Here is a 25,902-nt window from a genome sequence, read left to right as displayed (position 1 = left end):
AGCATCCCCAAAAAATTATTAGTTTAGTCAAAATTGTTATACATCCAAAACTGCCAGCTAGAAAAGGATCTTAAGTTCAGTTTACACTAGTATATAGATTCTAAATTGTATATAGGGTGTATTAATCAAAATAATTCTTGAATTACAACTGCATGCATGCAAGGCGGTGGAAAGTAACGTAAAAATGGGAGGTTAGCGCAACGGTAACGCTAAAAGCCAATAGGGTTGTAATAGAAATGTAATGCAATCCGTAATACTTACGAATTTGAACATGTTGATTGATTGTTGTGCTAGGTCCGACAAACACTGACTGATGATGCGACATCCCGGCTAATTTATAAGGAGACAATGATGACCTCTATTGTGTTGGCATCAGTTCGGCGCCCGCGCACCTTGACGCGACGTGCGATCGGGACCCATACGTGATTCGAATATTTTTGGTTGCACTGCACATTAAAATTTGGTTACAGGGTGTTTAGTTGTGGATGAATTAGAATATTGGTAATCGAATCTTGACTTCTATTTGTTTTTTTTTTCTGTATTTTATTAAACAGTTTTAAACTTGCATTTCAATAGAGTAGTAATTCTGTGGGTGTGTAAGAAAACAGCATAACTCGTATATTTTTAATTTTATAATCTCGGTTATGTACTCGTAGGATAACAGTGAAAGACATTGCAGCTCATCAATGTTATATGTTGAATGCTTCAGGCTTTTTCATTTCTGACAGCTGCTGCTTGCTGCTGGCCCATTCTAAAACACGAGGCGAGAGGTTAACTTTGTAAAAAGTTCTGAGAGAGTTTTTAGTAGTTTACAAAAAATAATCTATACTAGTTTAACGACAATGATCGTTTCTTATACGTACACGTTTCTAATCGAATCACAATTGACAAAAACTCCTGAACAAAAATCACCCTGTATATTGGCAGAAGCAGTATCAAGCTACTAATCAAGCCGCAAGGATCTCGCGTCATGAGCGTAGAACATTCTACTCGTACGAGCAAGCGACAAGCGAGGCATTAGAACGGTCGGACAGTGGCTACTAAATCAGGTGGTTGCGATCAAGGCCGCAATAAATATCTGCCTAACTAGGCACGCCCTTGAACTTGATAATTACTGTTATGTATGTTTGTATAGCGACATTCGTGGTCGAATATCAAGGCATCGATCATAACACATTCATTGGAAGTTCACGGAGGTTTTAAGGAAAACTGATTTGTTCTTTTCAGTGCTCCGTATCAAGAGGGTGAAAACGGATCATTTTACAAAGGCTTCGCGATCTGTCTGTTCGGCTGATCGTCAGTCTGTCACCAAGCTATATCTCATGAACCGTTGAAATGCATCGTAGGCAATTGGATTTTAGAAAATGATGTCTTTTAAATTAAAAACTAGTACCTTTAGTGTATTCATAAATTTCCTGGGTTACCGTAAGAAAAACTGGTATTTTATGGCTTATTTGTAAGAAGCCCTCAGTCGTGCGAGTCCAACTTGCACTTGAATATTTTTTGTTTCTATTCTTTGGTTTTAATCATAATTATAATTGAATACCTCGGACCTCGTTCAATTACAGATTAAGCTAAGCTTGATACGGTCGATCCGTGGATGGGTGACCATCTACTTCATAACTAATTTCTCTGTGTTCCCACATATTTATATATCTTTGATACCCGATATGAGTAGTTAGAAACTAGAAAACCAGTGTCACTAAGGGGTATCGTGTTGCCCAGGTAACTGCGTTGAGGATGTCAGATGGGCCGTTTCTTGCAAAACACTGGTATCAAGCTGGACCCTGTTAGCCTGGAAGCCGACCCTAAAATGGTTGGAAAAGACTAGATTGATGACTTGATTGACTTTAGGACTGTTTGATATTGGTATAAGTAAATGTTTTTGAAACAAAAGGGGAAAACCTTCTGTTTCGGTTATTGCAGGTGCGATGAATGTTTTAAAGGAATTGGCTGATTTAACAGCTGATCTTACGCAAAAGCGCAACATAAAAATATATATAAAGGACAATCTAAGATTAAACACGAAATAAGACCATTATCCTCATACTAAACATTTAAGTGCGTGTGACTTCAAAATAACAATTAGTTGCGCCATCTGTGACACTGAGCGTGAACTATGGACGTAACTCTGTCCTATGTTCTTCATTGAGACTATTGAAACTAACCTCATTTGAGTTAACAAAGCGTCAATGTACTTAAGTATCTAAAACAAAAGACTCGCGTTCCATAATCAATGCTTTCTTTTAACTAGAATGTAAGTAAAAAACCTGACGAATCATTTATATTTCAATCCTATTGTAGAGTTGTTCCTTTATTTCCTCTTAACACTATCCAGTCAACATCACTCTGAATTTTCTTAGAATATGTTCGAATTGGCTTCCATTCAATATGGGTGTTAAAAAATTACTGCAATTGAAACCAATCAGGCAAAAAATGTGTAAGGGAAATTTCCTCTCCCACACTGGCCATAAAACAATTGAAAAACATAAAATTTACTATTAAATGAGACAGTTACGAAACTGTTCTCACAAAAACCAATCATGCATTTATGTTTTCATCAAGTATCGCCATTAAACCTATTAATTTTACGACGTCAATGCTTGTTTTACGGCAAATTAGAGTCTGTAAATGAAATTAAACTCATTTTTCGCTTAAAAAAAATCTTCGTACCAAAACTTTAAATAGTGTATACTTGTTAAATGATTTGGCGTCAATTTAAGCAACGTCTTTGGCATCAATTGGTCTATTCATTTTAAAATGATATATTAGGACGTTAACATGATGTTTTCATGAATCACCAGGTTTTCCCGAACTGAGTTGAGTTGAACATAATTTGCATGCCAAATAGACGATGCTTAGACAAATTTCTATACAATAATAAAAATAGATGCTTATGTGGACAGCACGACATGAGTATTGAAGTACCAATGGTTCTTATGACGTGACATTGACTAAGTCGAAGACGATGACTGGTTTCTAGAACAATTGCCGGCTGATTCACAAACTGTTTTAAACTATTATTTATTTTGGTCGGCTACCTTATTACCATTTAAAACATGCATTTTTACTGTATTGTTTGTATCTGATTGATTAATTTATAAGGTGTCTACTATTCAAATTCAATTAAGTATTTTAACAGTCGGAAACCTCAGAAACCTGACTCTATATTACGATTCGTGCGTCATATTGCATATTTAGGTCGGATTTTTCGTCTTCAACCCTCGTCGATACACTGAAAACACCTTCACAAATGCTAAATACGTCCCGGTAATAAATTGCTTAATTATTTGAGAGCGAGCAATTGTGACGTCATGGTAAGGCTCCGTACATAATGAACACCCTCTAAACAACCCCCTGTGATGTAACACTCAATATATTGATGTCACACAATAAGCTGATTGTTTCAGTCTGTTCAGTATTTCGCAACACGTCCGAAATATTAGTTATTTCATTAATGTTATTAATGTTGCTAGGTATGTGGTTATATGACCAACTACCTGTTTCAAAGAATTGTTTTGCTACCAGAATACCTTAACAACCAAGCGAAAATTAACTAATATTACTCATATTACAAAATCACTTCCTAACTTTCTACGAGAGAGAGATTTATGGATAAAATAAAAAAACAACAAAATATCCTTTAAAATTTGTTCATTTGGCTATGTACAGATATTAGTGGCAGTTGTTAGCTTTTCACTTCAGGAAAACTGGTGCTTTGTATGCAGCGGCAACTAATGGGGCAGAGTAGGCGTTGTAGGCGGCTACTGATGCAGAGTAAGCAGCGGCGTAGGGAGAGGCGTAAGCAACCGGAGCGGTGTATGCGGCGGCAACCGGGGCAGTGTATGCGGCGGCAACTGGGGCGGTGTAAGCAGCGGCAACCGGAGCGGTGTATGCGGCAGCAATCGGGGCTGTGTAAGCCGCGGCAACTGGGGCAGCTACCACGGGAGCGGTGTAAGCCACGGAGTGGATTCCGGGCTTAGCGGCCACGACGGCGAAGAGGGCAGCGAGGATTACCTGTTAAAACAAGATATAAATAAATATTCAATTGACAAAGCTGCCTGGTTTAGGTGGTGATAAAGGCAAAATTATTCAAATCGTACGAAGATATTTGTATATACGATTTCAATACTTCCTTAACCTTGAACAAATAAACTTCATGGATTTATTTCTAAATTGGAATTATATTTAATGATAAAAACAACAGACAATCAATTTTATACAATAAAATAAATCGCTAATTACCAGTTTGCACATTTTGGATAAGTTGTGTTTACTCGTGGTAGACAAGACAAGTGAATGATACTTTAAAATCAAGTCTACCACTTTAAATACTCTTGAGGGGTAGGCCTCGAGAATGTGTGCTAACACATCAATTGCAACGTTGATCTGAATTCAAGAAAAATGTTGACGACGATGTCATGCTATAGTGAAACAACAGTGAATGAAATCTGTTCTGTGTTTAAATGATCGGCACCTTGTTAATAGATTTGGAACTTAGGCAAAATTAGAAGCGAAAAAATATCAAGATCTATAAATATTTTAATGTGGCAAAAAATAAGTGTTTTTTACCGAAAATTTTAATAATACTTAAAAGTAAAAATTCTCTTATGTTCTTAGTTCTCTCTTGCATGCGACTTGTTTATTAGTATTCAGGATGCGCGACTTTCGTTGCGTCAGAGGTCAGCGCGCGCGTGTCCGCTTTACAATACTAACATCTAGTTGCGACAATGTGGAGGTCAATGTGCCTATCTAAACTGGAAGAATAGAAACTGATTAAAACGAACCATTTACAATACATTGCCGAGTTGTGTCACTCAGGTATCAGAAGTGATATAACTTTGCCAGCAATGTATCGCAACACGCACATTTCTCACCACGTCTAACTTGAGGACTCTTTAACTTCTAACGCTTCTAACTCATTATTACTTGTCTTCTCGTTAGGGTTGTGAATGGAGTTCCAACTATCTTTAAGTCATTTGTTTTTTTGTTTTCCAGCTACTATAACTTTTGGCGGATATAAGATATCTCTCTTCTAATTTTACAGCTTTACAGATTTTTATCAAATTTTATATGCGTGTTCAGTAGGCCTGAGAATCGACTAACATCTATTTTTCATACCCCTAAGTGATAAAAATATATTTTATTTTTTGGACGAAATTCTTTTTTTTATTTTTTTAATAATGTGGCATTAAAAATACAACTAGAAAAAAAAAATTCGGCAAAACAATGTTTGCTGGGTCAGCTAGTATGTCTATACACGGTGATTTTTAGTCGTCTTACAAAAGAAGCCCAGTTCATGTATCCGACGTAAAATACCCCTAGGCGTGATTGTTTTTTTTTATCATCAACTATGACAATAAGTACGAAGAAAAATTAAACAAGAGAAATCTGAAAATACTCTTAAAAATGATAAAAACGCCGACGCCCGCGTCCCTCACCATTGTTACAAGGCTCGGACCGTGCTCGCAACAGAGCTGTGTTTCTAAAAAACTGCGAATTGCATCATAATATTGACTAAAAATTGCATTTTAAATTTATTCAAATCTCATAAATACCTATTTTTTTATCATGAACGTGTTCTAGTCATTGGATACATGAACTGGGCTGCTTTTGTAAGACGCCTAAAAAATCACGGTGTATATATAAATATTTTATTGCTGTCGATGTTAGCGTTTAAATTCTACAAATAGTATTATTTTGTAACTAATCAGAGTTTGGGGGAGGCCTACGTTCAGCAGTGGACGGCGATAGGCTGAGATGAGATGAGAATCAGAGTTTTGATTAATCAATAATCACTACATAGTAGAAAATAGGGTAGACAAAGTTTTTTTTCTAATAATCATGCGGAAACAAACTTATATCTAAAATTCAAAAACAAGTGAAAGTTGATTTTCCCGGAGAAATTAAAAATTTGCTCTTCAGAACGTTTTTGGAAAATGAATCTTGAAACATGACTAGAAATCTTCTTTTTAAATTTTAGTATGCTCGAAGGAAAATAAACTTGTAACGTGATGTAATTAAGATAGTTGTTATCCACTGGTGTAATCACGATATTAAAGTCTAACCTGTTTCCTCTAGAGAGCGTATTTTTTGGCACAAATAGTAATTAAGTTCAAGGGTGAGACTAAAAAACCCAAGACTTTTTATTTCTTAGCTTACTTTAAAAAATGTTGTGAAATACAAATATCAAATACGAATCACTGAAATCATAATTTATCTTTCACGAAAATAAGATGGTACCTAGTCGTTCCGCGTCAAAGGTATTAAACCTTACTTTGAATCTGGTAGTAAAATACAGACGGATATTCACGTATTTGTAAAAATAACTTGTTTTATGTTTGTAATAAATAAATAAAAGTGCGTGACGAAAATGCCTTCATTTAACATATTTCATTATACGAATAGCCCAAATGAAATATTTCCATTTACAATAGTTTTGCAGTTAACCCGAGCCGTCCATGTCTGTTCTGAGAGCAGAGCAGAGGTTCAATCTGCAATCTGTTTGACCTGTATCCTCATGTATGCCTTTAAAAAGGACCGATTCTCTTCCCACGCAGTCATCCCTCGAGTAAAAAGAACAAAGACACATAAATTAATAAATAAAAGTAAGGTATCTTTCCTCCCGGACCCCGGAGCAAAGACCCGTCAATGTCGTACCCAGGGAAGGTGTGATGATTTTGTCAGTTATTCGGGGCTCACGTGCCCAGTGATGCACAAGATAGTGATGGATTGAGAAGGGCCCACTACCAAGGAGTGGTACACGGGATTATTAAAAAAATGGTGACGTCCATGTATTTCTTTTTAAAGACGACTCCCGCACTTAGGAATTGAATCCTTGTGTCGCGGGGGGTTTCATACAAATCACATGCACAATGACACACAGACGCAGAACAATAAGTGTCCTACGCGGGAATCGAACCCGCGTCATGACGCGTATAGTGGTTTTGGCGTGGTGACCTCAACCAATCGGCTAACCGTGCAGTCAAATTAAATGTAGTCCACAGATTATGCTTTCCAAAGGCAGGCATCTTTACAGTGTGTATAGCATAATATGCTGCTTGCTTCGTTACAAAAACATATTTTTTTTGATGAATTAGGCGAGGTAATGAACCAATTAATTCGGTAATTTTACTTTGAACATTTGGTTCTTAGAGCGATAAGGCTTCGTCGTCCCACACTGGAATTTAATTGAGTTTAGTTGCTATCCTGTGCATTTGATTTTAAAGGTGGAAAGGCTATGATAATATTAAATAATATATTTACTACTGCAATCTATCCATTAAAGCAAGAAGTAGGAATATGAACTTGTAGTTTATCATTAAGTATCTTACGAATATCATTCTAAAATTCATTAATATCTTTGGACTGGGAATACATATGGGTTCTATTAAAATGAGTTTTATTTGCAACGGTGTTCAGTTTTCTTAACATATATTTACGACTTCACTTTTCGTTTACGTTTGTATCAGAATTCAGATTGTTTGACTGGACAGGGTTCAGGGTTCAGGGTACTTCGGTTAACCAAAATTTTTGGTAGTAAGAAAATACAAGAAATTATGCTTCAACATATTATTTATTAGCTTTTCATATTGATGTCATTGGTTTGTTCAGATCACTTGCGCAGGTAGTAGGCGGCGTAGGGCGAGGCGTAGGGGTAGGCGGAGTAGGCGAGCGGCGCGGTGTACGCGGAGTAGGCGAGCGGCGCGGTGTACGCGGCCGCCACGGGCGCGGTGTACGCCGTCGCCACGGGCGCCGTGTACGCCGCGCTGTACAGCACGCCCGGCTTGGGCTCGGGGGAAGCCACGGCCACGGCTATCAAGCAAGCGAGTACCAACTGAAAATAAATGAAAGTTTTTTTTTTTTAAACGACTCCCGCGCTAATATATTTAATACCTGTGTCACGGGGGGTTTCACAAACATTCAAATCACATGCACAAAGATACCCAGACTCAGGACAAGCATTCGTGGATCACACAAATGCTTGTAATACGTGGGGATCGAACCCGCGACACGTCGCGCTCAGTGGGTTTGGCTTGGCGACCTCAACCAATGACCTATCCGTGCAGTGCACGCAATGTGGTAATATTTCAACTGTTGACCTAAATACGAAACAGGCAAACAAAAATGCTATGGCAAAAAAACCTAAAATTTTCATACACAAGGGCTGTAAATTTTTGTACAGTAATAAACTTATTGGAAAAAATGAGAAGATTATGAATCACTTTAATTAAATGGAGATATCTAGTATGAGCGGCAATTGACTTGATACTTACGAATTTGTACATGTTTGTTGTTGTCACTTTGATGCTGATGCACTGAATGATATCAAAGCTGTAATTGCACCCAACTTTATAGTAATACGCGAAGGACAGTGCACGTAATGTGGCAAAGGCTACTATTTTGGGTAGACGAGGCGGTCAGAATGTTAATGAGTTAGTTTAACTTAAAAATGTTATCCTATACTACGCATCTGGAATAAAGAGCTCGTTAGAAATTAGTTTACCTCCTAAACAGTATTCGTTTTTAATAACAATATAGTTCAAATTGTTTTTCTTAAATTATCATAGAGTCTTTCCTTAAAAACACCAAGAACAAGCGGTGCAAGAAACTTTCCAGCAATACACTCGTTATCCCGTTAGTTCGTTCAATTCTGTAGCCTTGTACAGCTGTTAAAAGCCTTGGTCTCATTACTCTCTTGACATTTTTAGTTATAAAACTGTCTTCCTCATGAAAAAAAACGATTTCTCCAAATTGTGATTTATGTGGTACTGTGGAGGATGTACAACACGTGTTGGTGGAATGTGTCCGACACACGAGCAAAAGAAAAGCTCTCATTGACTCCTTGGGGCTATCTCCAACGGGCATCGGTTTGTTCCATAATGTATTAGCAAGGCCGACATCAGAGGCAGCAAAGTATCTTGTACCCATGTATAAATGTAAGCTGTTATTATATGCTGTAGCACGATGCGATTGAAACAGTCGCAATAGCGTTCTTAAATCCCTAAAAATAAAATAGATTAAAAAAAATCTGGCTTCATAGTTATACAATTAACATACCCGTATTGACACGAATATTAACTACAGTGATTTCATGTACGAGGTCGCATTGTATTGGACAAAAGTTATAGTTAACCACATTTCATAAAGGTTCAAGATGTGTGTATGTGAGTCGACGTAGGGTAATGAAGAAGATACAATTTGTAACTAGCTGACTCGAGTTTACACGTATTTCATAGAGCGGTAATTCTTGGTATTATAATCTATTTCATTTAAGAATAACGTGTAGCTGTTTATTGGTGAAGAAAAATCCAAAATCGTTTCGGTAAATTAGCCTCTACTTCTACACAAACTTTAGAATCGAAAACTTTATAGGTAGATTCATACATCTCTTTTTAGCTGGGGAAATCCACATAGAATTGTTACACTACATGTTGCTACCTTAAAGCAAGGATCCTTATGCTTTTACTCTTACCCTTCTAACTCAAACGTACCACAAGGCGCTTGAAAACATTTCAAACCTCAGTGAAGTTTGTATCTAGGTTCATTCGAATGTCTGCCAACTTCCTTTCGAAGTAGATCAGTTCTATTTTATACCTCCTCGTATGACCTCTGCAACTATGCCTACATGACTATGATTACATACAATTTTAAAGGAGAATAGCCTTAGGTATACATCGATGATTGACGTACTATAGTGTATTACGAGTATTGAAAGGAATCTACTACAGGAACAATATAAATAAATGACCCCATCACTGAGTATTATAGGTTGGGTTATATGCTGACTGAAAAACAAAGTACTGTCAATAACACCGTGTCTCTAGCAGGTGAAAGGTCCTGGGTTGTCCGTGAGATTCAAACATATCTTTACCATGCCCTCGGCGTGGGTTATAGTAATAATTTGAACATCCAGGAATACAAGAATAAAAATATATTTGTTGTTGTTAGCAATAATCATTAAACAATTAAAAGTGAAGGTATTGATTGTTTACTCTCTAGACAGTTGACGTTTTGTGTGTACTAAAAGTAACAACACCTGGACTAAATCTGTTATCTCAGACATTTGGCTACGACTTTGAGCAATTTTTGTAATCATTACAACTTCGTACACTTTCCTACCGGGGTTATGATATCAAGACAATAATTGAATAATTTTCAATTAGAACAGTGGCATTACTTTGCTGTTATAATTATTTTACAAGACTTCAAGATTTGGGGGATGTATAAATTAAAAGTAGTAGATAATTATAGTGATAAATATTTATTTATTGGGTTTGTCATGTAGTATTGCTTGAATCATTTGCGCAGGTAGTAGGCGGCGTAGGGCGAGGCGTAGGGGTAGGCGGAGTAGGCGGCGAGCGGCGCGGTGTACGCGGAGTAGGCGAGCGGTGCGGTGTACGCGGCCGCCACGGGCGCGGTGTACGCCGCCGCCACGGGCGCCGTGTACGCCGCGCTGTACAGCACGCCCGGCTTGGGCTCGGGGGAAGCCACAGCCACGGCCGCGATGCAAGCGAGTACCAACTGAAATACAAAATAGAGTATTATTTTCACTTTCACTTTATCAACTTTTCCAGGGTATCCTTATTTTTTCATGTTTTTTGGTGTCGAAGGTATTTCAATGCTTACCATAGACTTGAACATTTTGATTGTTTTCACTAAGCTGCTGCTGCACTGAATGATACTATGGATTCTGATACTGGCCACTTTATAGTAATTTGAGAAGGACAAATGTGCTCGACGTGAGGTTAATAGAGCTCCTAACTGTGCGTAGAATAACAATTACTACTTCGGTACTCTATCAGAACTGTCAATGAATTCGTACTTTAAATTACTGTGAAGAAATGATTTACTATTTTCCTGCTTGTAAATAAGATAGTAAAGCTGAATTGTTTAATGTTTTCAAGGCTGTTTAGACCTTTCTTATGACAGAAAAATAAAATGTTCTGATTCGGACATCAGCATTTAAAAATGTTTGTTATATAATTAAACATTTCACGTAAAAATTACATAAATATTATCCATTTGGACCAGAGGACCCACTGAGTGAGATAAGTTTGAACAGTCGTTTTGGTTGCTTTAGGATCCCATTATCATTTACTTAATAATTAATGTACCCAAAAATAAGATAACAAATAGCGTAGTTCAGGGTTATCATATTCAAATGGGTACAATTTTTTCAGTAGTCGGAAAACATACAAAGACCTACCTTTTCTTTATGTTCCGTTTTTCACTTTTGCTTGTATGTTACTTACTGAATTAAGAAATGAAAGATACCGATGATGAAAAAGCTTCTTTTGAAGCCTGAAAAAGGGATAAAGTATATTGCAAGATTTGTCTATCCGGTAAACGAGTTCTTAACATAAAGGTCTAGAAATTCTCCTGCATTTCATCTTGCACTTGATTATAGATGTATATAGTACACAACTATTTTCGTGGAAATTATGAATGTTACATGTACTGCAATCTGTCTTTTATACAATACGCATTATTGCAAATTGAATGGAATCTGAAATTATTTTTGTTACTTCACTGTTTAAAGCCCAGACTTGGAGATATATCATTGAAGAGGTTATAAACTGCAATTTTCATAAAGCGGCCTATATCAAATCGCTGATTAAATAGACTACGAAAAAGTAAGTAAAAGTCTACTTGAGTTTTATTATTTCATGCCAAATTAAAAATTGAAAAAAGAAATGGCCTCGCAAATACCTATACTTACAAAAGACAACGCAATCGCAATATTGATTTTCCATTTAAAAATGAAACCATTTTTTTATATAACTACATTTAAAACATTACTTTAATATAATTCATATGTCATGGGAGGTTGCGTACATTAAAAAAAAAACTATTAACCCCCCATTCGTAGATAAATCTGGGTCGAACCGGATAATCTAGTAATATAAAAAAGCCACCTACAATACTTAGATCTAGCTCTTTCTGCTATCTCATCAAAATTGTTACCAATACACGGAGTCCGCAAGCAACCCTTAGTATCGTAGTTAGTTTTCGTCTTTGTTCTGGTTAGAGGCTAGTAATGCTTAGCTAATAAATCTCGTGAAAAATTTCGCCGCTTTGGATGTGTCTCTCGCGCAAACTCAGTTAGGAAATCTAAATATCATTACTCATAAAATTTTAATTTAAACTAATGGTATCCCAAGTTATCTTGCGTTTTCAAGAAGTTCGAAAAAACATATAATTTTGATAAATTTAAGCTAAGTTTTTCGATGAATAAATAAATTACTTACTGCCTACTTAAATTGCGATCTGGTCAACAAAAAGATGGCCTTTGATTTTAGAAATTATTTAATGGAGGCACCTCCATGAAATAATTTCTAATGTGTACCTACCATAACGAATATTTTTCTATAGTTAATTATAATCTTACAATGTATTCGTTAAGATTATGTAAACCTATCAGAGGTGTTTATTTTTACCTACAGGATATGGCAAAATAATTTAGTTTTAGACAATGTTTCAATATGTTAGCCACCGCGATACCTATATCAATCAACTAAGTTTTTTATAAGGTTTTAATAAAATAGGTTGTTGTTACGATACAAAAAAAGATTACATCACTTTCGTTTCGAAACATCTTTCTTTTTTTTGTAGAAGCTTTTTTAGGTCTAAAGCTAAAGAAATACCCTTTTTTGACTGGCGAAAGGCATTCTTTTTAAGTATGTCTTTCGCATTATTTCATATTATACACCAAGCTATTTTGCATTCAAATTAAAGCGTTGTTTACTTTCTTAAAGTAATTATGATGCAATGTTTGCAGTTATATGAGGTGGAAAAGGTCTTTCGTTGTGGTAAGGAGGAGATGTTAAAATAAAATTTTGAAATAATGTGTTCCTGAATATATTATTTATTTATTTTAGATCATGCTGTCACTTTGTTCAGATCACTTGCGCAGGTAGTAGGCGGCGTAGGGCGAGGCGTAGGGGTAGGCCGAGTAGGCGGCGAGCGGCGCGGTGTACGCGGAGTAGGCGAGCGGCGCGGTGTACGCGGCCGCCACGGGCGCGGTGTACGCCGCCGCCACGGGCGCCGTGTACGCCGCGCTGTACAGCACGCCCGGCTTAGGCTCGGGGGAAGCCACAGCCACGGCCGCGATGCAAGCGAGTACCAACTGAAATACAAAATAGAGTATTATTTTCACTTTCACTTTATCAACTTTTCCAAAGTATCCTTATTTTCCATGTTCCTTTGTGCCGAAGGTATTTCAATGCTTACCATAGACTTGAACATTTTGATTGTTTTCACTGAGATGCTGTTACACTGAATGATACAAATGACTAGATACCAACCAACTTTATAGCACTTCATGAAGGACAAATGCAGTAAGGTAATGCTGTTCAAGCTACGTAACGCACGCAGAATATCAACGACTTTGGTCAACTCAATGAATCATGACTTGCCTTATACTTTCCATTTCTTTGTCTGTAAATATCTTCACAATATATTCTTTTTTTTAATATTTAGGGAATTGCTTATAGTTGGCTGGTACTGCAACCACTCTAACATACTTTCCATAACTCATTTGACTGGGTATCGTAGTATTCTGTAGAACTCGGGTGAAGGACAGCCTTTGATAATTAATCGGTACCAAAAACTTAGGAACAACTAATTTTTAATACTAGCACATTTCCTAACTCCTAGCTGTATGAGTTCCTAGATCGAAACTTCCGATTTATTTTTACCGCCTACATTTTTAAAACGTGGGCCCTCATCTATGGCGTCACTAATCAAAACGAGTTTATGGTTTAATTACTATGTTCTTTTTAACGTAAGAGAAGCAATCAAAAGTAGAGGATTTAGCAGTGTAACTAAAGTTAACAGTCAGCTCTCCAATGACTAACAAATACCTGACTAAAGACATCCTGCGGGGTTTGACTTTTTCACATACAGAGGTACAGAGTATTGATCGCCACTAATCCATGCACTTGCTCAGTGCGGGTTGGCGACTTCAGACATTTTTCTGTATTTAAGATTCAAAAATTAATGAAGTCATATTGATGCTTGGCTGAGGTGAGCATAAGAAAGTGTTCTAGAACAGATTAATTAATTATTTATGATTTTCTTATTTCAGAGATATTAGAATATAGAAAAATATTGCTGTTTTTCAGGATCGTAATTGCAAACGGGCGGTTTTTATGGCAGTGCTCCTAAACCACTCCAAGCGCCTGAGTCCTTTCTGAGTTTAGCCCACACTTAAACATAGAGCAAATAAAAAAGCTATATATTAATGACTTAGCTTAATTTAATAGGATGCATTGCGTTATAATTTGCTTATTCTCAGGTAATATATAATTTTAAAGACAAGACAATATAAATCCACTGAGATATGGGCAACTGAAAAGTAAGTAGGCAGGTGAGGAACGTAAAAATATAAAGTCGTTTATCTGAAATTCTTGTTCCAAAAAAGTTCCGTGTTTTAGTACCTACTAGGTACCTAACATATGTTTAGTAATCTGTCAGTGATTATGGAAAAGAATATAAAATTTTCCTTTAGTATTCTTCTAATAAAACATATTAGGTTTCCCATTTGGGAGTTTTGAAAGTCAAAAGAGGAAATTTAATTTTGTTCAAGAAACCGTGACGGATAAATTATTGTTATTAACGTAAAATCTTTATCGCCTCCTTTGCCAAAGCTAAGTTTCCTATATACATATAAAAAAAATAGTTGACTTTCATATATTAAACTTCGAATATGCAAAGTTCATGTAAGTTTTCAATGGACTTTAAGCAATATTGTTTTTTTGAGTCGAATGTCGTAAACTAAAATAGAAACTTAAAGCTAACGCTTATTATCATAGTAGATTATTTTCCACCAAACGGCACGGAGTAAACTTCGAAGAAGATATAAAATCAAGCTGGAGAGAACGTCAGCAATTATACTTTTCTCGAATTATTACGGACTGAGTTTTTAATACAAAAAAGATGAGCAATACCTTATGCGCTGACAGAGAGAGTCAACAGAGAGCTGCGATCTTTGGTGGTAAAGCTGTTCATGAAATTTCTGGCAATCTTTGTTCATTCAGTTGGAATAATGGTACCGCCCTAAAGCGTAGTAGCTTTTACACCACTTAGGGTGTGATTTTGATATTTTAGTGAATTATTTAGCCATATAGCTGTAAGGTAAATTAAAAAGAAAATCAGTAGTTCTCCTAAATATATGATTTATTTGCTTTTGGTTAATTTGTCGATTTCTTCAGATCATTTGCGCAGGTAGTAGGCGGCGTAGGGTGAGGCGTAGGGGTAGGCGGAGTAGGCGGCGAGCGGCGCGGTGTACGCGGAGTAGGCGAGCGGCGCGGTGTACGCGGCCGCCACGGGCGCGGTGTACGCCGCCGCCACGGGCGCCGTGTACGCCGCGCTGTACAGCACGCCCGGCTTAGGCTCGGGGGAAGCCACGGCCACGGCCATCAAGCAAGCGAGTACCAACTGAAAAACCAAATAGAGTATTATTTTCACTTTCACTTTATCCATGTTTATTTTTATTAAGTTTTCACTTTTTTTATCGCTAGACGTCTTTGATACTCACCATAGACTTGAACATTTTGGTTGTTTTCACTGAGCTGCTGCTGCACTGAATGATGCGAAAGATGTCCTAGCTACCTACTTTATAGTAACTTGAGAAGGACAAATGTACGCGACGTGTTGACAATCGAGCGTATTTCCGCGCGTGGAATAATAATTTATGAGTTTGCTTCTTGATATGTCAATGTATCCTTAATTGCTTTCAATATCTGGAAATGTAAGTGCACTAATTGTTATGTAATAAATTATAATTTAATGCTTCTACAACTTAAAGCAAGTATTTAAAGCTTGACTTTTGATATTTTATCCCAGTTTTATTTAACAGATATTTTCTTATTCTGTCTAAAGAACTTTTTCTTTAGGTGAAAGAAATGTAATTGTCGTAATTTCAACTTTAGGTGAAAGAAATGTAATTGTCGTAATTTCATCTTTAGCTTGGGTCGGCTAACATCCATAACTTAATTTGGTTTGTAAAAATACTATTTTCAATAGGAAGACTGGTCGTCATGTATCGAGCTTTTTGAGCATTTATTGTTTGAAAATCTGGACTCTATCTCGGATTCGCACCCTGTAAAAAGGGTTTGTCCTAACTTTTATTATTTAAACTCAGTTTTATATCAATAAGTACTTTATTTTATGTTTGAAGTTAGGCCACGAAAGCTCACTTGAGTCTGAATGTCTTTGTGCATGGGAATTGAATGTTAGTGAAAGTCGCAAATAAAAGATTAAATTCCTTAGTGCGCGATTGTTATGTTTTATAACATATAAGTTAGACCATACTGCATATGCAAATATGGAACAGGTTGGCCATGTTAAATTTAGATGTAATGATAATTTTAGCTTAATATTATCAGAAAGTTTAATTTTTGTGTTGTTCTATTTAATCTAAGAATGTTTTCTTTTGTGTACTTTTTTATACAATTTCAACCATATAGCTGTAACGGTGCATGAGATACAGCTTGGTGACGGTCGAACGGATGGATAGCGGCGCGTCAGTAATAGGGCACCGTTTTGTCACAAAATGTCTCCTACATTCTGGTTTTGCTTCTCATGTTATATTTGGAACCAGAATTATCCGGCAAGGAACTAAGAAAATCGACACAGCCCACCGGATTAGCAAGCCGAAGTAGCAATGGGTTGGCTACATTACACAGTAGACACAACAGTAGAACTGATAACTGTTAGGGTAGGTAAACGAGTTCTCGAGTGTAGACCGCTTCTCAGTAAACGAGGGTAGAACGTCCTCAGGCAAGGTGATGATCTACGCAAGATGGCTGGCAAAAGCTGGATGGCGTGCACCTGGGGATGCCTACGTCCATTAGTGGACGAATATGGGTTGATAATGATGATGATAGAAAATGCTCCTATGTATAACGTTGCCAGGTATAATCGTTACCTGAGATCGTAATGAAAGTTAACGATTCTAGAAATCTTCCTCCGCTTTTGTAACCTGTAAAGTCATTACGGAATAGTGAAAACCATAACATGACTTAGTGGTCCAAATTGTGTTCGCATCCAAATGTCTACCAGCCGGCTTGATAGATAAGCTGATTGTGCTACTTGAAAGGTATTGGTAGGTTAAGGTGAATAAAAAAATCAATTTAGGTAGTGATAATCATTTTAATCGTTTATATGTTTTGCCGATTTGTTCAGATCACTTGCGCAGGTAGTAGGCGGCGTAGGGCGAGGCGTAGGGGTAGGCGGAGTAGGCGGCGAGCGGCGCGGTGTATGCGGAATAGGCGAGCGGCGCAGTGTACGCGGCCGCCACGGGCGCGGTGTACGCCGCCGCCACGGGCGCCGTGTACGCCGCGCTGTACAGCACGCCCGGCTTGGGTTCGGGGGTAGCCACAGCCACGGCCATCAAGCAAGCGAGTACCAACTGAAAATATAAATACACAGTTCACTTTCACGGGAAATGTTCAACATAGATAGAGATATGTTTAAAGCTAGAATCAGTTCAAACAAAAACAGCTTAATTAAATGCTGTGATGCTCACCATAGACTTGAACATTTTGATTGTTTTCACTGAGATGCTACTGCACTGAATGATACGAGGAATACAATTGCTACCAATTTTATAGTAATTGAGAAGGCTAACTGTATGCAACGTGGGTTCAATTGAGCTTGCGGCCGTGCGAGGAATAATTAACGAGTTCGAGGCAAAAGTGTCAATGAATTGTGATTCCTTATCACATAATAAGTCAATAATGGTGTTAGGATTAAACTATAGCGAATCTTATTTTTCAATTCGAAAACAATTCATTAATATTAAATGAATGTAATTATTGTATAGTTATTGACGTAGAATGTACGCTATAAAATATAGTAAGCAACATAGCAACCCGAATTTCGTTTTTTTTTCAATAACAGAAGTTTCTTAACTCAATACGTAATGTTGTCAGAAAATCAGACTTATTTCATTATTATATAATGATAATTTTATACATCTCCACAATGGACGAAGAAATAAATAATACTATTTATTATATCAAGTAGGGAGCAAGATCGGAACTAAGTTTTGGGAAAAATGCCTTAGTTCCGCTTTGAAAAGATTGCTTTCTGCAAGTGACAGCTGTTGTTAAACTGATAAATAGGGTTATTGCTCTTATATTTATCACATATTGCTTGGTTTACCGAAATTGCCATTTAAATGGTGCCTATCTTTTTATTGATATATATTGATAGATTATTATAGTATTAATGATTATCCTTAATAACCCCTTTTTGTGGGATTTTCGTCTCTTCTTTGCTATAATTGGCTGGCTAGAGCCGCTACTATTAAATGGGTAGGGATTTAGGGTCTAAAAGCATAATAACAAGGAAACTCATTTTGGGACTCATTTGGCATTTGTCTTCACCACTAGTCGTTTGCACTGGTTTGGCCCATCTGCTGCCTATCCCTCCTATATTATAGTACCCATCTAGTGAGTAGAGGGTCTCACCAGTTATTAATTTATTACTATTGCCATGTGTAGAAAGAAAGGTGTCATAGTTTTCCGGCAAAAATTAGAAACTGGTCCACTGGTACAATAGCATACTTTATTTAGACCACATAGCATGCAATAGTTCTGCATGTTCTTTGGATTGTTCAGTTCTGTTATTATTTAGACCGGAGGGGGATAATCCCTAGAGCCATGGTAGGGACCTCATGACGTAATAAAACAAAACCTCAACGAAGGCTCTAAATGTGTCTCTGTGTATGTCTTTTAAAAGGAAAGGACCTCTTTTTAAATTTACCTCGTGAACAATATTACCTATTGCTGAGCCCACAGGCCAACAAGCCTCTTCTTATATTAAGAAGGTTTGAGCATTGATATCAATAATTTTGCTATATGTTAGTAGTTTTTTTAATTTAATACCCAAAGTCGTTATTAAAACATAATATTCAAAGTAATTATTATTCAGGATATTTTATGATGAAAAGGAAAATATAAACTAAACGTTCCATTTCATGAACACACGTGGTTGAGGTCGGCTGATATTTATTCCATCCACGATGTCGCCGGTCGCCGCGAGCCACGCTTCTACCTCACATTGCGTCCACTGTCCTTCTTGTTTCACTATAAAGACGGTCACCGATAGACCTTTGATATCATTCAGCTTAACAGTAGCTTATTGACAACAACATGTTCAAATTCGTAAGTGTAAAATATTAATTGAAACACCTGTGTAGAGATAGGGTATTTGCTAATGTTATATTTAGGTACAACGATAACATACAACCAACTTCATCATAAAATTTATATTTTTTTAAAATAAGTCTACGTAAATTACTTTATCTAAATATATACAAACTTATCTTACAGACATAAAAAAAAACTTAGAAAAAAAAACAAAAATACTAATTGAAACTTCTTTAAGTCACAACATCAGAGTTCTTCTCATTTATGTTATAATTTAACATAATTTAGTCATAATAAGAGCTTCAAATTAAATGTGTTTCTTTTGGTTTTCAGTTGGTACTCGCTTGCATCGCGGCCGTGGCCGTAGCTTCCCCCGAGCCTAAGCCGGGCGTGCTGTACAGCGCGGCATACACGGCGCCCGTGGCGGCGGCGTACACCGCGCCCGTGGCGGCCGCGTACACCGCGCCGCTCGCCTACTCCGCGTACACCGCGCCGCTCGCCGCCTACTCCGCCTACCCCTACGCCTCGCCCTACGCCGCCTACTACCTGCGCAAGTGATCTGAACAAAAAAATGAACAATAACTCATAAACCGCAAATATAAATGATTATTATTTAAATTAACTCGTATTTTTTGTACTACCTAATGTAAGTTGGAATGTTTCACCCAAATGACCAGGAAATTTAGTGCAAGTGACAAAATAGAGTTTCTATTTTATACCTAGATACATTACTAAAACATTATTTACTGGATAAAAAACGATCAGAAATAGTTTACAAATGTCACAGTCAGGAATTAATAGTTTTTGTTATAAATGTATGTAATAAAATAAGAATATTGACTTTCAATACTCTTGGAATATTAGTTATTTTATTAACTGATGAAAATGTAAATTACCACTGATATTCACGTTTTATTGAACCTGCCTTAGTAATTTAATAGAAGGGAAATAAAACATTGTCATTAGGATTAAGCATAATTTATTTCTTTCCTTGATATTGAAGACAAATTAGAAAAGCTTAGGGTACTATGAAAGCCGCTGTGAAGGGTGAGGTAAGACTGTAGCTATAAGAAGAGTAGGCGGCGTAAGGAGCGTACGCCGTGTACGCGAGCGGTGCAGCGTAGCTGGTGGCTACCGGCGTGGTGTACGCCGCTGGTAGGCCAGTGAACGATGGGTACGCCGGATAATATACAGCTGGCTTCGGTGCCGCCATTGTTACTGCCAGCAAGCAAGCCACTATAACCTGTTGACAATCAAGTAAAGTATTAGGTATTTGTTATACGAAGGGTAAAAGTGGTGTCGGTTGGAATCGATACGTTCGTCGTCAAATAGTGAAGTTCACTATTTTTTAATGTGATTTAATTATCGCCCAGTCTGTTTAAGACTATTTTTTATGGGGTTACCCTAAATTCCAAAATAGAATGAGAGCTACTTTTTCTTTCCATGAGGCTGCAATCTTGACACATAAGATAAACATCGAATGCTCTCAAGATTTTTTTTTTACCACACATTACCTACGTGGATTGAAAATGCGTCTAGTCACACACTAATTTTGATCATTCGTGCATTAATAAACAACAAATACTACTTTATTCTAATAGAACTACTATCAGTATCAGTACATATCATTAAAGGAGTTCACCCCGCTTTGTATGCTTAAATCTTCAAAACTACGCAAGGAATTCTGATGCGATTTTTTAAATCGATTGATTCAAGCGGATGATTTTAAAGTACATACATAATTTAGTATAGAAACACAGTCAATTTTAGAGGTTTCTAATGTTTTTTTTTTACGCTCTCATTGCAAACGCTGGTTTTAACCCTAAGAGATAGATAAAAATAATGTTTTATGTCTTGGTCTTTCTAAAACACCGATTTGTTCGAAGTTGTTTTGCTAAGATGGTATCAATCTTTATATAAATAAATAAATGCGGACAACATCACATACATTGTTCTGAACCCAAAGTAAGTTGCTAAAGCACTTGTGTTATGGAATTCAGATACAACGAAGGTACCACAAACACCCAGACCCGAGACAATGTGAATTTTTAAATTGACCCGACCGGGGATCGAACCCGGGACCTCAGAGCTAGCGACACCTTGAAACCGGTGCGTACGCCACTCGACCACGGAGGTAAAAAACATTAAAGAAATAGATTCTTTAGGCTATGTTAGCTTTGCACCCGTGCAACGCCGGGGCAGGGGGCTAGTTTAACTCTTTAAACAAAATAGGACTCCAACATAATTCTGAACATGCAACTAAAAATAGAAAACACACCATCTCAGCTGTCTCTTTTATATAGTATTTTGCTCAAAACTGTATTTTTAATGTAACTGTACGTTGCTAACTAATTTATTTAAATGTAAAATAATATGCTTGTCCATTACATTAAGCATGACTGAGCAATTGTGTTCACGGCGAACTCACACCGACTATTACTCGTTTTTGAACGTCATTTTAACCTTGCACAAAAAGTAATTAGCCTTTACTTGTCTTCTTAAAATTATGAATACTTAACCTCCAAATTAGTGCTCTACATTTCATCTTTTGCACTAAGGTTTAAACTCTGAAGGTTTAAGATGTATCTTAATGAGCTTATAATGAACGAGCGTGTTCACAAAATTACATTCGTTTTTTTTTGAGAAAATAATGAAAACTTTAATCACATCTGAAGATATTAAATATCACATAAGGACATAAAGTTATTTTTTAATATACTGTCTGGCCCAGCAAACGATGTTTTGTCATGGTGCAGAAAAAAAACATTGTACACGAATAAAATAGATGTTATCCGATTCTCCGACCCACAAAATTTCATGAGAATCGGTTGAGCCTTTACGCCGGAGAATCCAATGAGATACACTGTGACAAGAGATTTTATTAAATTAAATTTTATTTTATTCGCGTTTCACGCAGCAGCGCTTATCACAAAGTAGGTATTATCACCACGAAATTTTTCTTATCTTCAATCTTTCCTTAAATCACTTTCCGCCAGAGTAATTGTAATGAACTCACCAACTGTCTGAACATTTTGCAGGTTGTTGTCACTTACGTAGTATTGAGCTAAATGGTCACTACTTACAGCTCGACCCGATCTTTATAGAAGTCACGAAGGACAAAATATATAACTAAAGATGCCCAAAATATGAATATGCGATGAGTAATTAGTCTGTTACATATGCAGCGGTCATTATCTGCTTAAAATAAAACTGCATCGTATTTATAAATGCTCAAGTTCATAATGAACATCATTTATAACTGAAGGAATGCTTTTATTTAGAATGTTATGCCTGTTAAATAACGTTATCAGAGTATCCAATTCACTTATGTTAAGAGTCAGTGGCATCATGAAGACGTGGCTAATAGATTCATAATTATTTATTTTCCTCCCACAAAAGTATATTTTTGTACAGTATAAATATTACATCTAGAAAATAGAAGGATTTTTGGGAGTCAGGAATCCAAACTAGAATAAAATGTGCTATGGATTCCTAGGCTGGTCCACCTCACCAAGATAAAAAAGTCACAGTCAATATTTCACATTTTTACAGTAGATAAATGTTGGCAGGCTCGGATTGTAACAATTATAGATTTTGGAAAATATATTTGCAAAAGAAAACTTAGTTAAATTATCTAAAATTTCAAACTCGAATGTTATTATTTTAACAAAAGGCTCGAGGAACTGTCCCAAGGCAGGTGATATTCAGGTAAATATTATTATACACAAGCGTTTGCTTCGCCTCGTGGCCACGACACGTGCAGACGTCGATTTGATTGATTGTTACGTCCTGAAATTGAGATTTTGTAACATCATAGACTGAATTGTTGCTTGAAGTTATTCCTTAGAGACCTTGTTTATGTTGGTATATCCACGGAACTACACAAAGTAAGTATTGTAACATGTGCAAATAAATCAACGATTGGGATATCTGTATGAACACAGAAGCTGCCTAAAGAAATGATTTTTACGGGGTTTGCATAAATGGAAAGATGTTTTACTAAGGCACCGATATCTGCCTGTCCGTCTGCCACAAGGCGGTATTTCATGAACCGTGGTGGCTAGATAATTGACGGTACAAATGAAGAACGTTAATACGGTCACCAATTGGATGGGTGACCTTTTCATTAGTCTATATTTTCGGAACCTTCAGTGCTCCGTACTAGCTTGACTGATACAATCCTGAAAAAGCCTCCGGAATGTTGCGTTAGTCAATAAAGTATTATTTAATAAAGTCCGAAGTCGTGTTCTGCTTACACTAGGTACCATACGAACGATATGATAAAATAAATTGTATTGAAGTAATATAAATTGTATTGTTTTCCTAAATGATTTCAAAGTACTCACCTAATAGTTCTTATCAATTGTAAATTAATATATTGTTATGAATACCGTGACAAATGGTGTAATAGTTATAACGTAAAATTTGTAAAGAAGTCAGTCAGTGCTATTCGAACTATCCGTAATAATGACTCAAACTGCAATCAAGGTTTATATTTTGGTAAGTGAAATATTATTTTTATATTAATTAGTTATGCAATTTGTTCTATTCCCAATTTATATTTATTGATTTCAGTGGTATCTGGTAGTGTTAGTTAAAGACATTGGAGCAGTAGAAGTGCGGCAGTTTGACGGAAAATACTTAGAGAACAGAGTGCCGTCTGGTAGACCTGACATTCATGATGTGATAGTACCAAGATTTTATATTCCTCCTTCCGCCCTTGACCAAGTTTTGACAGCATCACCGAATCCCATAGAAAATGCAGAACCTCCTTTGGCCATCACATATAAAGAATATGAAGAGCGAAATAGATATTTGGACAGGATAACTGGTAAAGATTCAATTAGCCCAGCAAGCTTTCCAGCTATTATCGTTAAAAAGTATCGACATGGACGTCCCAAACCAAATATAAACCAGTTGGACAACCAACCTTTAAATGATAATGGTTTTGATGATAGATTACCTAGCTATTTACAGCCCAGTGCATATAGTGTTGAAAATAGAATAAATTATATGCACGATGGGTCTTTTATACAGTCGCGTAACACCAAAAATAAGCAAACTAGCAATCAGAATAAATCCCATTTGAATGAAGAACCTCTAAGTGACCCAACATATAGCCAATGCTTGAACATAATTAACGAGAGAGAAAAAGCTTTCTTAGGAGCTATGGGGCAAGCGGACTTCTATGAGTTGAGACCTGACATAAGTCAATATGTTTTCCCACGAGTGATTGTAGGACTATCTGCTAGAAACAATGACTTTGCAGATCTTACGTCTTATAGGCGTCGAAAGAACAGTCCTTCTCATAATGCGGAAAGCAAGTCTAATGCAAATGCACCAGATGAAAATGCTCATGAAGTCGATGATTAAGTGCGTGTTATCAATAAAGATTTTTAATCGACACATTATGTACCGTAGATAAAGGTAAATAAAGGATAAAAGCATTTTTTAAGACTATCCCTTTTCCTTATTGTGTGGCTGCACTAAAGTATGTGTCTTGAATCAGAATTTTCAATAAATTTCTGATTATTCAATATTTTGCTTAGGTATGATATTCTTCATTTTATCCAATTGAATGTGGTGCTAAGGTATATTATAAATGGGTTTCAAGCAATTGTTACTTGCCGTAGAATACCTTTGCTACGGTTTATTAAACGTATACTAATTGCTTTTGTATACTTATTATTTATGATACAAAATTATCAGTTGTAGAATAATGTGTTAGATGATGCAATTCCATACCAGCGGATATAGCTAGGTCCACCGTGACGGTAAGTACAAAGTCATTGTAAGAAGACAAATAATTGTCCTGTCGACTATTATAGTCTTAATAGTAAGGCTGATATTTAAAAAATAAAATACATAAGGTGAGGTTCGCTATACGTCATCATTTTATTTGCTTTTAGATAGATATTTTGTCATTTGTTCAGATCACTTGCGCAGGTAGTAGGCGGCGTAGGGCGAGGCGTAGGGGTAGGCGGAGTAGGCGGCGAGCGGCGCGGTGTACGCGGAGTAGGCGAGTGGTGCGGTGTACGCGGCCGCCACGGGCGCGGTGTACGCGGCCGCCACGGGCGCGGTGTACGCCGCTGCCACGGGCGCTGTGTACGCCGCGCTGTACAGCACGCCCGGCTTAGGCTCGGGGGTAGCCACAGCCACGGCCGCGATGCAAGCGAGTACCAACTGAAAATAAACAGCCTAATTAGCTTGGTTTCCAGATACTTTTACAATTAAGAAGAAAATGGGTTCTTTCACAAAAACACTACCATAAAAGTTATTTATTACAATCACGTTAATTCCGACGTGGTAAACACTGAAACTTTCTTTGATTAAGGATCTAGAAATTTATGATTATTAATATTCCTCTATGATATACTTCACCCACACTAAAAGTAGCCCTTATACGATTAAAAAAACGATCTATTAAAATTTACTAGATTGCACTGTACTTACGAATTTGAACATGTTTGTATAAATCACTTTGCTTCTGGTGAGCTGAATGATGCCAGAACATCGTACGAAACTATTTTTATAGTAGTCATGAAGGACAATCGCGTAATATAAGGATGCTCGAAACGTTACGGACTGAGAATTACGATTAGTTTCTTTTACTTCGGCTGCGGTGCTTTTTAGCGCATCGAAGTTTTTTTATTTTATTTAAGAATTTCAGTAAGTATGTGACAATATTAAAATCATTTTATGCAAATTAGGCTACTTAATAGCTCTTTTAGAATGTCAAATT

At 36.8% G+C, this 25,902-nt stretch overlaps 6 protein-coding genes across 7 annotated transcripts; 1 reads left to right on the top strand and 5 right to left on the bottom strand.

Moving 5' to 3' along the window:
* Positions 1-3,637: 3,637 nt before the first annotated feature.
* LOC113496336 (vitelline membrane protein Vm26Ab-like) lies at positions 3,638-4,274 on the bottom strand. Its single transcript, XM_026875507.1, has 2 exons — positions 4,246-4,274; positions 3,638-4,017 (listed from the first exon to the last, which is right to left on the bottom strand). The coding sequence occupies exons 1-2, from the start codon at positions 4,255-4,257 to the stop codon at positions 3,697-3,699; spliced, it is 333 nt and encodes a 110-aa protein (XP_026731308.1). The 5' UTR covers positions 4,258-4,274; the 3' UTR covers positions 3,638-3,696.
* Positions 4,275-7,557: 3,283 nt separating this feature from the next.
* Positions 7,558-10,749, bottom strand: LOC113493203 (pupal cuticle protein C1B-like). The gene is made up of 4 exons (XM_026871469.1): positions 10,630-10,749; positions 10,303-10,524; positions 8,277-8,414; positions 7,558-7,837 (listed from the first exon to the last, which is right to left on the bottom strand). The coding sequence occupies exons 1-4, from the start codon at positions 10,642-10,644 to the stop codon at positions 7,616-7,618; spliced, it is 597 nt and encodes a 198-aa protein (XP_026727270.1). The 5' UTR covers positions 10,645-10,749; the 3' UTR covers positions 7,558-7,615.
* A 2,096-nt stretch (positions 10,750-12,845) lies between these two features.
* LOC113496343 (larval cuticle protein F1-like) lies at positions 12,846-13,332 on the bottom strand. The gene is made up of 2 exons (XM_026875521.1): positions 13,234-13,332; positions 12,846-13,129 (listed from the first exon to the last, which is right to left on the bottom strand). The coding sequence occupies exons 1-2, from the start codon at positions 13,324-13,326 to the stop codon at positions 12,905-12,907; spliced, it is 318 nt and encodes a 105-aa protein (XP_026731322.1). The 5' UTR covers positions 13,327-13,332; the 3' UTR covers positions 12,846-12,904.
* A 1,830-nt stretch (positions 13,333-15,162) lies between these two features.
* Positions 15,163-17,883, bottom strand: LOC113496350 (pupal cuticle protein C1B-like). 2 transcript variants are annotated; one of them, XM_026875542.1, is made up of 2 exons: positions 17,534-17,563; positions 15,163-15,441 (listed from the first exon to the last, which is right to left on the bottom strand). In XM_026875542.1, the coding sequence occupies exons 1-2, from the start codon at positions 17,546-17,548 to the stop codon at positions 15,217-15,219; spliced, it is 240 nt and encodes a 79-aa protein (XP_026731343.1). In that variant the 5' UTR covers positions 17,549-17,563; the 3' UTR covers positions 15,163-15,216. The 2 variants fall into 2 exon arrangements, with proteins under 2 accessions (XP_026731343.1, XP_026731335.1); XM_026875534.1 differs by lacking the exon at positions 15,163-15,441 and adding an exon at positions 17,138-17,416 and having other exon boundaries at positions 17,534-17,883.
* Positions 17,884-18,923: 1,040 nt separating this feature from the next.
* LOC113496219 (pupal cuticle protein C1B-like) lies at positions 18,924-19,782 on the top strand. The gene is made up of 2 exons (XM_026875421.1): positions 18,924-19,175; positions 19,494-19,782. Exons 1-2 carry the CDS (start codon positions 19,164-19,166, stop codon positions 19,716-19,718), a joined length of 237 nt encoding a protein of 78 aa, XP_026731222.1. The 5' UTR covers positions 18,924-19,163; the 3' UTR covers positions 19,719-19,782.
* Positions 19,783-25,031: 5,249 nt separating this feature from the next.
* LOC113496322 (pupal cuticle protein C1B-like) lies at positions 25,032-25,656 on the bottom strand. The gene is made up of 2 exons (XM_026875487.1): positions 25,614-25,656; positions 25,032-25,343 (listed from the first exon to the last, which is right to left on the bottom strand). Exons 1-2 carry the CDS (start codon positions 25,623-25,625, stop codon positions 25,095-25,097), a joined length of 261 nt encoding a protein of 86 aa, XP_026731288.1. The 5' UTR covers positions 25,626-25,656; the 3' UTR covers positions 25,032-25,094.
* Between the last annotated feature and the right edge of the window lie 246 nt (positions 25,657-25,902).

The sequence above is a fragment of the Trichoplusia ni genome, chromosome 1 (assembly GCF_003590095.1).
Source record: "Trichoplusia ni isolate ovarian cell line Hi5 chromosome 1, tn1, whole genome shotgun sequence".
NCBI classification, from domain to species: Eukaryota; Metazoa; Arthropoda; class Insecta; order Lepidoptera; family Noctuidae; genus Trichoplusia; species Trichoplusia ni.
Note: the sequence above shows the minus strand (reverse complement) of the source record. Positions and strands in the feature narration are given on the sequence as shown.